At 34.1% G+C, this 12,052-nt stretch overlaps 1 protein-coding gene across 2 annotated transcripts in view; it reads left to right on the top strand.

Moving 5' to 3' along the window:
• The window catches only part of LOC124168917 (thrombospondin type-1 domain-containing protein 4-like), a 351,906-nt gene extending 347,911 nt beyond the window's left edge, over positions 1 to 3,995 (top strand). For both annotated transcript variants that reach the window (XM_046547306.1, XM_046547308.1), the window contains one exon: positions 3,359 to 3,995. In XM_046547306.1, coding sequence (XP_046403262.1) covers positions 3,359 to 3,471 — 113 coding nt within the window. In that variant the 3' untranslated portion in view covers positions 3,472 to 3,995. The remainder of the gene's footprint in view (positions 1 to 3,358) is intronic.
• The last annotated feature ends 8,057 nt before the right edge of the window (positions 3,996 to 12,052 follow it).

Here is a 12,052-nt window from a genome sequence, read left to right as displayed (position 1 = left end):
GCAGTTAAAAGAATGTATATTTTTAGGGTTAGCATCAAATTAAATTTCTCTTCAAATGTGTTGAGGAGGGGTTGTTGTGAGCATCAGTTTGGTGTGGTGGCAAGAGTGTTAGCTTCCCACCCTGTAGATACAGGTTCAAACCCTGATGGTGGCAGATACATATGTTTCAGAGACCCGAGCTTGATTGCTTTGTGGAGGGCACTTTAAGTGCAGTACTCCATCCGTCAAATGGGATGTTCAGCCATGGCCCTCATTTTGCCTTGCGTCAAGGATAGGACAATGCTGGCACCAGGTTTACCGTAAACTCACGTTATTAAGAAGTTCACTGGACTGAAAAACTCGAGGTTCGTAATAACAAACTCGTCCCAGAAAAACATCCCTTTCCTTGTCTCTTCAATCTCCCACTCTTATAGTCGCGCTGCGGAATAACTTCATCACTTCATTCATGCTTTATCCGGTTAAATCATGAACAAATACAGTTAATTCTTGATATATGGACAGATCTTGTTGGTAAGTTGATAAACTTATGCTGGGCATCGAGAAGTGTGGTTATCCTGCAGAATGTAACACCGCATTACGATTTTGCGTTAACTCATGATTGTGACGAACTGATTTAGCTTCGTGTGCTTCGCGGCTGGAGACGGTAAAAATTCGCTGTCCACAGGAAGGAAGAATGGGTGAAATGCAGAACAGTTCATACATTTCTGTGGAATCATGGTGACTCACTCGTTACCGATCGTAAATTGGCAGAATGGTAAGTCTTATTATATGATGTTGGGTGGATCTCCAACTGAAGAAAGAACAGTAATAGGGTAGTTTCCTTCATCAAAGAAAACGAAAGGCATTGATTGTGATTCATTACCCATCATTACTGTATTCATAATATACAAATTATTTCGTTTTAGAAATACCGGTTTAGACGAATGGCAATGGTCCATTTTTATCCTCATTTGAAAAGGGCAGGATCGGCGTCCATGCGATGCCACTCCACGTGACATCACAGGGACCTAGTTTCTATACGAGAAGATGGGAGTTATACATCGTGTGAGATTACCAATGCATGCATGAGGCGCAGAGCTCAGGGAAACATGTCTTAATAATCACTTATTAAAACTGGCAAAGGTCGGAAAGTTTTCTTCGTTTGATAAGGTATTAATAATCCTTATTTAAGCCAAGCGCTACCAGTCAGCAGGGTACTCAGCTACCCGCTAGCAGCCTGCATCGTATCAGCACTAAGCCTCGCCTCAAGGTCACCTCACAAGGCGGCAGCGGGAACCAGAAATACGTCACACAGAGAGATTTACCGACATTCATTACATTAATGGGTAGGTACACAGCCGTCGCGTTTTCGCGGGCTAGAAAATTTTCACTTTTCATTTTATCGCGAAAAATAGATATTGTCATTTAAAAATCTAAATGCGTCAAATACGTACTCCAGGAGTAATAATCTTTCGATTTAGGCAATAAAAAAATAATAGGAAACCACCCTATTGTCACTCTTGGGCATGGTGCACTAGGAGACTTAAAACATAGCACAATGATTGTGACGTAGGGTAATTTATATCCATCTAAATGCCGTTGATTACCCATGGAACTTCATGATACTTCGTTTGGTAATCGCTGGGACTGGGACTTAGGTTTGTAATTTCATAATATCATTCATTCCTTTTACTTTAGATTGGAAGAACCTATTTTTTCAGTACTTTGTAAAAATGGGAACTTCGTTATAACATTGTTCGTATCAACAAGAGTCTTCTGTATACCCACCCTGCCTTTCTTACCCTCAGGGCGTAAAAGACCTCAGCTGTCGGATGCCACTCCTTTCATCATACTGCACAGCACTGGGTCATCATGACTTCATTAAGGAAAAAATTTAAGTTTTCATTGCCATTGTTTTTTATGAGAGCCCGTGTACTTCTGCTTCACCTGAGGGAGAACAAAATGGTGACGACCTGCCAAATGATGGGAGGAATAGCTACAGAATACCCTCTATGGAGACCACTATGCAATACATCTGCCTCTGTCGACATGTGAAGGTTTATTGGAAAAAGTAACAATAAAAGTGCCTAGCAGGTTTAGATGGTGAAAAGTGCCCCCAGACTTCTTGAAAAAATATATACTTAAAGTGTGTCAAATGTGCATCTTCATTTGCTTCCCCGAAGTTTCAGACCTTAACTATGGAAATTAACCCCAGAAAAAAATGAAACAATTTTTCGTTTTTTAACCATGTGTCCAGATTTTATTTTTGTAAAAACATGTTCTTCATTTTAAAATGTGTTTGCTATTACATTATGTGGGCTGATTAGCAGTGTAGCCTTGATGTGGACAATGAAAATACACAATAAGCAGGAGCGAACAACTTTTATGAACACACATGTTACATTACTTGGCGCGACTGCGCAACTAAGACACACAAAAAAAATGAGCAGCACCTTTTCACGCCTACCAACCTTACTGGCTGATAGCTGACAAAATAATGAAACCCCAACATATCCTACAATCCTAATTTCCTTCAAAAATGTTTGATGGAAAACTAAAATTTTACATTAGTTTGATAATAAAAATAAAATTAAAAATATTAGAAAACATTAGTTTTCCATCAAAACATTTTGTTGAAAATCAGGATGGTAGAATGTAATATCATAAACATAGATAATTACAAGATCAAGAAACGTTTTAGGTTGATAAAAATTGGAGATAAGGCTAAAAAACCAAAAACAAGTTAATTTCAATTGTTAAGGCCTGAAACTCTGGGGAACCACATAATTTTTGATTCACCTTTAGGGTATATTTTTCATTTTTCAAAATATCTGGGGGCTCTTTTCACTGTATAAGCCTGCTACAGACTTCAAAATTTAAAGCTTGACGACATGGTATATTTCAAAGGTCAAGTTCCAAGCTTCAAGTCGTTTAAAAGAAAAATAATACTCTTGATATTTGTTCTTAATCACTGATTCTATCTCCTACAGAACCATAACAGCTGTATGCAGCACACAATAAATTGACATTGAGTGAGCTGTTTCTTTGTTGCATCAATTCCTTTTCCATTTCATATTATATCCACGTTATATTTTATTCAGATAGTGTTCTTCCAAGATTTATGATTGGAACTAACAAAACAGAAAGCTCAAGGAAACATTCACTATGACATGACCTGTTCCAAAGTTTCAAACAAATTAATCCTTTAACGCAAATTTGGCCAAACTCCACTCTAATTTTCACACTAATTAAGCCACCCCAATTATTTCTATAAAAGTCACCATTTCATGACTACATCGGTACTGAAATCTCACCCACAGAGCAACCTACTATTAATTTAAAGCTTTTACTCATGAGTTTCTCTGCCTTTTTCTCGCAGGATCCAATTGCAAGGATGAATACAAGAACTGTGCGTTGGTTGTTCAGGCTCGCCTCTGCCGTTACAACTACTATCGCAATGCATGCTGCCATTCCTGTGGGCTCAAGTCATGAGAAGATATGCCGTCTGCACTCATTTTAAGGTGGTGACCAGGGTCACCAGCTGTGGAAGGAAATGATCAAATCCCATTCTGTAGCCTGGTTGTGAGCGGTTGATTCTTCAAGGAAAATTTGGGACGTATTTAAATGTATAAGTTTGTAAAGTGAAGGGGTGAGTGACTTCAGTTTCGTGAGAAACACTTTTTACTTCGGTGCACAGCAACCAATGCGTGTATGTATTGGTTCATCAGAATATATGCCTGACGTGTGAAAATAAATTGAGGTAGATAGGTGGTAGAAAACTTAGTCTTATTTGTGTGTTCTGTGTAATCTTTGCTTGCCTTTTTACTCTTGAGTTGTTCCTAAAAGTATTTTGAATATTTTTCCTGAAATTGTGGCTCTTACGAGTGCCAATGAGACTGAATATAATTAGTGAACTAAAAAATTCCTGCTGTGTTTATAGTCCTTGAGCAAAATGTTTAAATCAAGTATGTAAACACTCTAGCAATGTCAAATACATACATGCATTTCAGTTGTAATCACTAAGCATTCTCTTTTATTTCGATATGTTGACTTCAAGTTTTGAGCTGCTATAACCCTTTCGTGCCAGGCTCCTTCACGGAAAGTTGGTAAAAAAAACTCTGGTAGTAAAATCGAGTTTATGACAACAATTTTCAGTTTCCTATTATCATTTGGTATTTCTTCAATTTCAGAAAAATCCAGTTAAAAAAAATTTCACTATTGTTTTATCATTTCGCATTTATCTTCTCACGCAATAAATTTGATTTAAACAAAAAAAACAACATTCATTTTATGTTTCACAATTTTTTCTCTGGCAGTAATATTGAGTTGATAAATATGTTTTCCTTCCGGTATTATTAATTCACTGTCTTCTTCTCAGGCAGCAAAATCGATTTAAAAACAATAATTTTCACTTTAGAAGTAATATTCCACTTTTTTTCTCTCGCAGTAATTTCCAGTTCTAATAAAAAAATTTCACTTTCGTGTTATCATTTCGAATTTTTCTTCTCACGCAATAAAATCGATTAAAAAAATTTTCTCTTTTTTTTAGTTACATTCACATTTTTTTCTCTCCCAGTAGAAACGAGTTTATAATCACAATTTTCATTATCGTACTGTCATTTCGCATTTGTCTTCCACTGAAGTAAAATTGAGTTGACAACAAATATGTTCAATTTCATATTATTTATTTTTTTTATTACACATTTATTTTTTAGTCTGGAAGAAAAATCGAGTTTATGAAAGCAATATTCAGTTCCGTGTTATCATTTAGCATTTCTTTCTCCTACGCAAAATCAGTACAATCAAGTAAAAAATAACAATCTCAACTTCTGTAGATTATTTCACATTTTATTTTCTCTCTCAGTGAAATCTAGTTCATAGCAGGAATTTTCTTATTATTTTTTTGTATTATTATTTGGCATTTATCTTCCCGCCAATCAACTTCAAAGCATAAATTTTTAATTTTTAAGAATTATTTCACATTTTTTTCTCATGCAGTAGAATCAAATTATAACAAGATTTGGTATTATGATTTTGCATATTTCTCTCTACACATTTATATCGAGTATTAAGAATATTATTTTGAATTCTCATTTCGGGCTGTCCCTATTTAGATCCTGGAATCCATGGACGTGTTTGGAGTTGATTGGTAGTGATCCTTTTAGGCATTTTAATATCACCCACTAGTTTCACTTGCCCCTTCGGAAATTTTGGGGTAAATAACCTTTTCGGAATTGTTTCCTTGCACATTAAAATCAAGATAATAACCAACATGTCAGCGTCTGTGTACTCATTTTAAACATTTAGTACTTTAAGATGTATATAGTACGAGCATGAAGTATTTTCACATTTGTAGCATCGCATTTGACCTCTTCACTCCCAAGAGATCAATGAACTTTTTCGATAGTGTAGAGGTCAATGACCTTATAACGAGTGAAGAGGTTTTATAGAGTGCAGAGATAAGTGATATTTTCAGGATAGGGGAGGTCAATTGTTTATTACCTTTTCAGAAAAGGACAAGTTGATAGTCTTTTCTGGTTTCGCGAGGTCAATAACATTTGCTATGGCGGATAGGACAAGTTCCTTTTCTGGAGTCGAAATGTCTGACGACCTTTAATGGAGCGGATAGGTGAATGTCGTTTTCGGGATCAAAGATCTCAAAGAAGTTTTCGGGAGTGTAGCGGTTAATGATATATTCGGGTTGAAGAGGTCATTGACCTTTTTGGTGCGGAGAGGTCATTGACCTTTTCGGGATTGGAGATGTCAATGGATTTTTGAGAGTGGACAGGTCAATTACCTTTACTGAAGTAGAAAGGTCAATGGTCTATTCAGGAGTGGAGTTGTCAATGATGATTACCGAGGCTGTAAGGTCAATGACCTTTCCTGGAGTGGAGAGGTCAATGACCTTTTCGGGTAATGTGAGGTCGATGACCTTTGCTGGAATGAAGTGATCAATGACATATTCTGTAGTGGATGGATCAGTGACCTTTTCGTGAAGGGAGAGGTCAATGACCTTTACTATAGCGGAGAGGTCATGTATCTTTTCGGGAGTGGAAATGTCAGAGAGGAGAGGTCAATGACTTTCTCGGGGAGCGGACATGTCAATGGATGGGAGTGGAGAGGTAGGAGAGGTGGTACCTTTACTGAATCAGAAAGGTCAATGACATATACGGGAGTGGAAGGGTCAAAGACATTTACTGGAGCAGATAGGTCAATGAACATTTTGGGACTGGAGAGGTCAATGACCTTTGTAGGAGTCGAGAGGTTAATGACCTTTTCGGGAGTTGAGTGGTCAATGATGTTTACTGGGGCGGACAGGTCAATAATCTTTTCGTCAAGTGTGTGGTCACTGACCTTTGCTGAGGTCAATGACCCTTTGGGGAATGGAGATATCAAAGAACGTTTCGCGATCAATGACCTTTTCTAGAGCGTAGAGGTCGAGAATACATTTCTGGCCTTTTCAAGGAATGGAGAGGTCGTTGACCTATTCTGGAAGGGAGAAGTGACTGACTTTTTCGGGAGTCAGGAGGTCAATGACCCATTTTTGGGGAAGAGTTTGGTGACCTTTTTGGATTAGAAACGTCATTGGCCTTTTCACAAATGAGAAGGTATTTTCCGCAAATGAGGAGGAAATATTTCCTTTACTCCAAAGGTCAATGACCTTAACGGGTGCGGGTAGGTCAATTGTCTTTTGGGACCGCAGCAGTAAATGACCTTTAGGGAGTTTTCAGTATGCAATTATGTGTCAAAATTTACTTATGTTTACATTTTTTGGCTGTAAACTCAAGTTTATAACAACAACATTTGAGGCACCATACCACATTTTTTTTCTCTCGCAGCAATATAATTTTATTACAACAATTTTCACTTTCGCATTATCACTTCCAATTTTCTTCCTCGCGCAATAAAAACGAGTTCCAAAAAACCATTTTCACTTTTCTAGCATTTTTTCATGTTTCTTTTCTCGTCGTGAAATTTTAACTTTCCTATTATTATTTCACTTTTTTTTCACTCTTAGTAAAGCCAAGTTTAAAAACACCAATTTCACTTGCATTTTTTCATATCTCATTTATCAATACCCACTGTAAAATCGAGGTTAAGACATGAGGTTCGACATGAATCGAGGTTCTCTTTTATACTATAATTTCATATTTTTTACCTCTCGCTGTAAATTGAGATAACGACATTAATTTTCAGTTAAGCATAGCATTTATTTTTTCACAAAGCAAATTCAAGTTTAATGAAATTTACTCTTGAAGATTGTCCACATTTTTTCACTTGCAGAAAAAAACGACTTTCCATCAAAAAATTTCATTTTTGTGTTATTGTTTTGAAATTTTTTCTCATGAAAGAAAATGGACTTTTTCTCTCTGGCAATAAAATCGATTTTTTAACAATAATTTTCAGTTCTGCTTGATCATATCGCATGTATTTCCTATCGCAGCAAATTCAGGTTTAAAAACATTTTACTTTTATTGTTCCACATTTTTTCTCTCGCAGAAAAATCGAGCTTTTATCAACAATATTTACCTTTCGTCTTATTAAATCCAATTTTTTTCTCCTCACACAGTAAAATTGAGATAAAAAAATTTTCATTATGACAACAATTTTATTCTCTTGCAGTATAATCGAGTTCATAGCAACAATTTTCAATTTTGTAATTTCGAATTTTTTCAAATTCAGAAAAATCCAGTTTCTTTTTATCATCTCGCATTTATCTTCTCACGCAATAAAATTGAGTTTAAAACAAACATGTTCTCTTTCATTATTTCTTTACACATTTTTTTCTCTGGCATTAAAATCGAGTTGATACCAAAAAAATTTTCCTTTCGCTGTTATAATTTCACTTTCTTCCTCAGGCAGTAAAATCAGGTTAAAGAAACTAAATTCACTTTCGTATTATACTTTGCATTTATCCTTTAACGCATTAACCCTTTTGAGACGGCGGAGTTTTTGTCTTAGCATGACTGCTGTACTGAGCCCCAACAGACTCTTATTTCTCATGGTACTGAGCATTTTTGGAGGGCATTTGTTAAGTAGGGTCTCGCTGAACCTTTTTCGACCCCTCCACGCTGGGACTTCGCATTATCTCAGACTCCGAGAGTAGTTGCGCTCCCTCCTTTCCGGGTATACGACCATACCTGCGGCATTGGTTCACGGTCAACTTATATATTGCTTATATGTATTTAGCAAATGGATAAATGTTGCTTGCATATAAATTGTAGACTTTGAATTGAATTCCTCATTTTTTTCTGAGAATTGTGAAATTTTAAACGAAGTTCTATGGCCAATAATAACGCATTTAATGCAGCAACAATTTCCATATTGATTTTTATACATAACTCAAGATATAAGTTAATATTTATGATAGAGTTTCGTTTAACAGTTGTAAATTCTGCTCAAATGACAAACAATTCAATTAGTTTATTTTTCTCGAGAAATGAACAAATATTTATTTCGAAACCTGACGGGATAAACAATTCTATGACCGCTGTCCCTTACCGTTACGAGGGGTCATAAAAGTCGAGGGGTTCGGGTACCTGCTTCCGGATTCCGAGGGTAAATCCTAAACCCCGCAGGGTTGGGTCCCGAGATAAACCCGTGACAGTCCTAAAAGGGGGAAAGCTAGAAAACATATATATACGGCTTTCGTTCTCCTGGCTAGGAAAATCTCACACATAAATATACGGCCGTCGTCTCCCGGGTCAGGAAACAACCACACGTATATGGAAATGAAAATCCTTGTTACAAACGCAATTTCACTGCGAAGAGAAAAAAAATGTGATTTTGAGATGAATATTCTTATAATAAACACGATTTCACTGCAAAGAGAGAAAAAATTAAAAATGTGATTTGGAAATGAAAATCCTTGTTACAAACGCAATTTCACTGCGAAGAGAAAAAAAAATGTGATTATGAGATGAATATTCTTATAATAAACACGATTTCACTGCAAAGAGAGAAAAAATTAAAAATGTGATTTGGAAATGAAAATCCTTGTTACAAACGCAATTTCACTGCGAAGAGAAAGAAAATGTGATTATGAGATCAATATTCTTATAATAAACACGATTTCACTGCAAAGAGAGAAAAAATTAAAAATGTGATTTGGAAATGAAAATCCTTGTTACAAACGCAATTTCACTGCGAAGAGAAAAAAAATGTGATTATGAGATGAATATTCTTATAATAAAAACGATTTCACTGCAAAGAGAGAAAAAATTAAAAATGTGATTTGGAAATGAAAATCCTTGTTACAAACGCAATTTCACTGCGAAGAGAAAAAAATGTGATTATGAGATGAATATTCTTAAAATAAAAACGATTTCACTGCAAAGAGAGAAAAAATTAAAAATGTGATTTGGAAATGAAAATCCTTGTTACAAACGCAATTCCACTGCGAAGAGAAAAAAAATGTGATTATGAGATGAATATTCTTAAATTAAAAACGATTTCACTGCAAAGAGAGAAAAAATTAAAAATGTGATTTGGAAATGAAAATCCTTGTTACAAACGCAATTCCACTGCGAAGAGAAAAAAAATGTGATTATGAGATGAATATTCTTATAATAAACACGATTTCACTGCAAAGAGAGAAAAAATTAAAAATGTGATTTGGAAATGAAAATCCTTGTTACAAACGCAATTTCACTGCGAAGAGAAAAAAAATGTGATTATGAGATGAATATTCTTATAATAAACCCGATTTCACTGCAAAGAGAGAAAAAATTAAAAATGTGATTTGGAAATGAAAATCCTTGTTACAAACGCAATTTCACTGCGAAGAGAAAAAAAAATGTGATTATGAGATGAATATTCTTATAATAAACACGATTTCACTGCAAAGAGAGAAAAAATTAAAAATGTGATTTGGAAATGAAAATCCTTGTTACAAACGCAATTTCACTGCGAAGAGAAAGAAAATGTGATTATGAGATCAATATTCTTATAATAAACACGATTTCTTTGAAGAGAGAAAAAATTAAAAATGTGATTTGGAAATGAAAATCCTTGTTACAAACGCAATTTCACTGCGAAGAGAAAAAAAATGTGATTATGAGATGAATATTCTTATAATAAACACGATTTCACTGCAAAGAGAGAAAAAATTAAAAATGTGATTTGGAAATGAAAATCCTTGTTACAAACGCAATTTCACTGCGAAGAGAAAAAAATGTGATTATGAGATGAATATTCTTAAAATAAAAACGATTTCACTGCAAAGAGAGAAAAAATTAAAAATGTGATTTGGAAATGAAAATCCTTGTTACAAACGCAATTCCACTGCGAAGAGAAAAAAAATGTGATTATGAGATGAATATTCTTAAATTAAAAACGATTTCACTGCAAAGAGAGAAAAAATTAAAAATGTGATTTGGAAATGAAAATCCTTGTTACAAACGCAATTCCACTGCGAAGAGAAAAAAAATGTGATTATGAGATGAATATTCTTATAATAAACACGATTTCACTGCAAAGAGAGAAAAAATTAAAAATGTGATTTGGAAATGAAAATCCTTGTTACAAACGCAATTTCACTGCGAAGAGAAAAAAAATGTGATTATGAGATGAATATTCTTATAATAAACCCGATTTCACTGCAAAGAGAGAAAAAATTAAAAATGTGATTTGGAAATGAAAATCCTTGTTACAAACGCAATTTCACTGCGAAGAGAAAAAAAATGTGATTATGAGATGAATATTCTTATAATAAACACGATTTCACTGCAAAGAGATAAAAAATTAAAAATGTGATTTGTAATTGAAAATCCTTGTTACAAACGCAATTTCACTGCGAAGAGAAAAAAAATGTGATTATGAGATGAATATTCTTATAATAAACACGATTTCACTGCAAAGAGAGAAAAAATTAAAAATGTGATTTGGAAATGAAAATCCTTGTTACAAACGCAATTTCACTGCGAAGAGAAAAAAAATGTGATAATGAGATGAATATTCTTATAATAAACTCCATTTCACTGCAAAGAGAGAAAAAATTAAAAATGTGCTTTGGAAATGAAAATCCTCGTTACAAACGCAATTTCGCTGCGAAGAGAAAAAAAAGTGATTTTGAGATGAATATTCTTATAATAAACACGATTTCACTGCAAAGAGAGAAAAAATTAAAAATGTGCTTCGGAAATGAAAATCCTCGTTAGAAACGCAATTTCACTGCGAAGAGAAATAAATGTGATTTTGAGATGAATATTCTTATAATAAACACGATTCCACTGCAAAGAGAGAAAAAATTAAAAATGTGATTTGGAAATGAAATCCTTGTTACAAACGTAATTTCGCTGCGAAGAGAAAAAAAAAGTGATTTTGAGATGAATATTCTTATAATAAACACGATTTCACTGCAAAGAGAGAAAAAATTAAAAATGTGCTTCGGAAATGAAAATCCTTGTTTCAAACGCAATTTCTCTGCGAAGAGAAAAAAAAAGTGATTTTGAGATGAATATTCTTATAATAAACACGATTTCACTGCAAAGAGAGAAAAAATTAAAAATGTGATTTGGAAATGAAAATCCTTGTTACAAACGCAATTTCACTGCGAAGAGAAAAAAAATGTGATTATGAGATGAATATTCTTATAATAAACACGATTTCACTGCAAAGAGAGAAAAAATTAAAAATGTGATTTGGAAATGAAAATCCTTGTTACAAACGCATTTTCACTGCGAAGAGAAAAAAAATGTGATTATGAGATGAATATTCTTATAATAAACACGATTTCACTGCAAAGAGAGAAAAAATTAAAAATGTGATTTGGAAATGAAAATCCTTGTTACAAACGCAATTTCACTGCGAAGAGAAAGAAAATGTGATTATGATATCAATATTCTTATAATAAACACGATTTCACTGCAAAGAGAGAAAAAATTAAAAATGTGATTTGGAAATGAAAATCCTTGTTACAAACGCAATTTCACTGCGAAGAGAAAAAAAAATGTGATTATGAGATGAATATTCTTATAATAAACACGATTTCACTGCAAAGAGAGAAAAAATTAAAAATGTGATTTGGAAATGAAAATCCTTGTTACAAACGCAATTTCACTGCGAAGAGAAA

The sequence above is a fragment of the Ischnura elegans genome, chromosome 12 (assembly GCF_921293095.1).
Source record: "Ischnura elegans chromosome 12, ioIscEleg1.1, whole genome shotgun sequence".
Lineage (NCBI taxonomy): Eukaryota > Metazoa > Arthropoda > Insecta > Odonata > Coenagrionidae > Ischnura > Ischnura elegans.
Note: the sequence above shows the minus strand (reverse complement) of the source record. Positions and strands in the feature narration are given on the sequence as shown.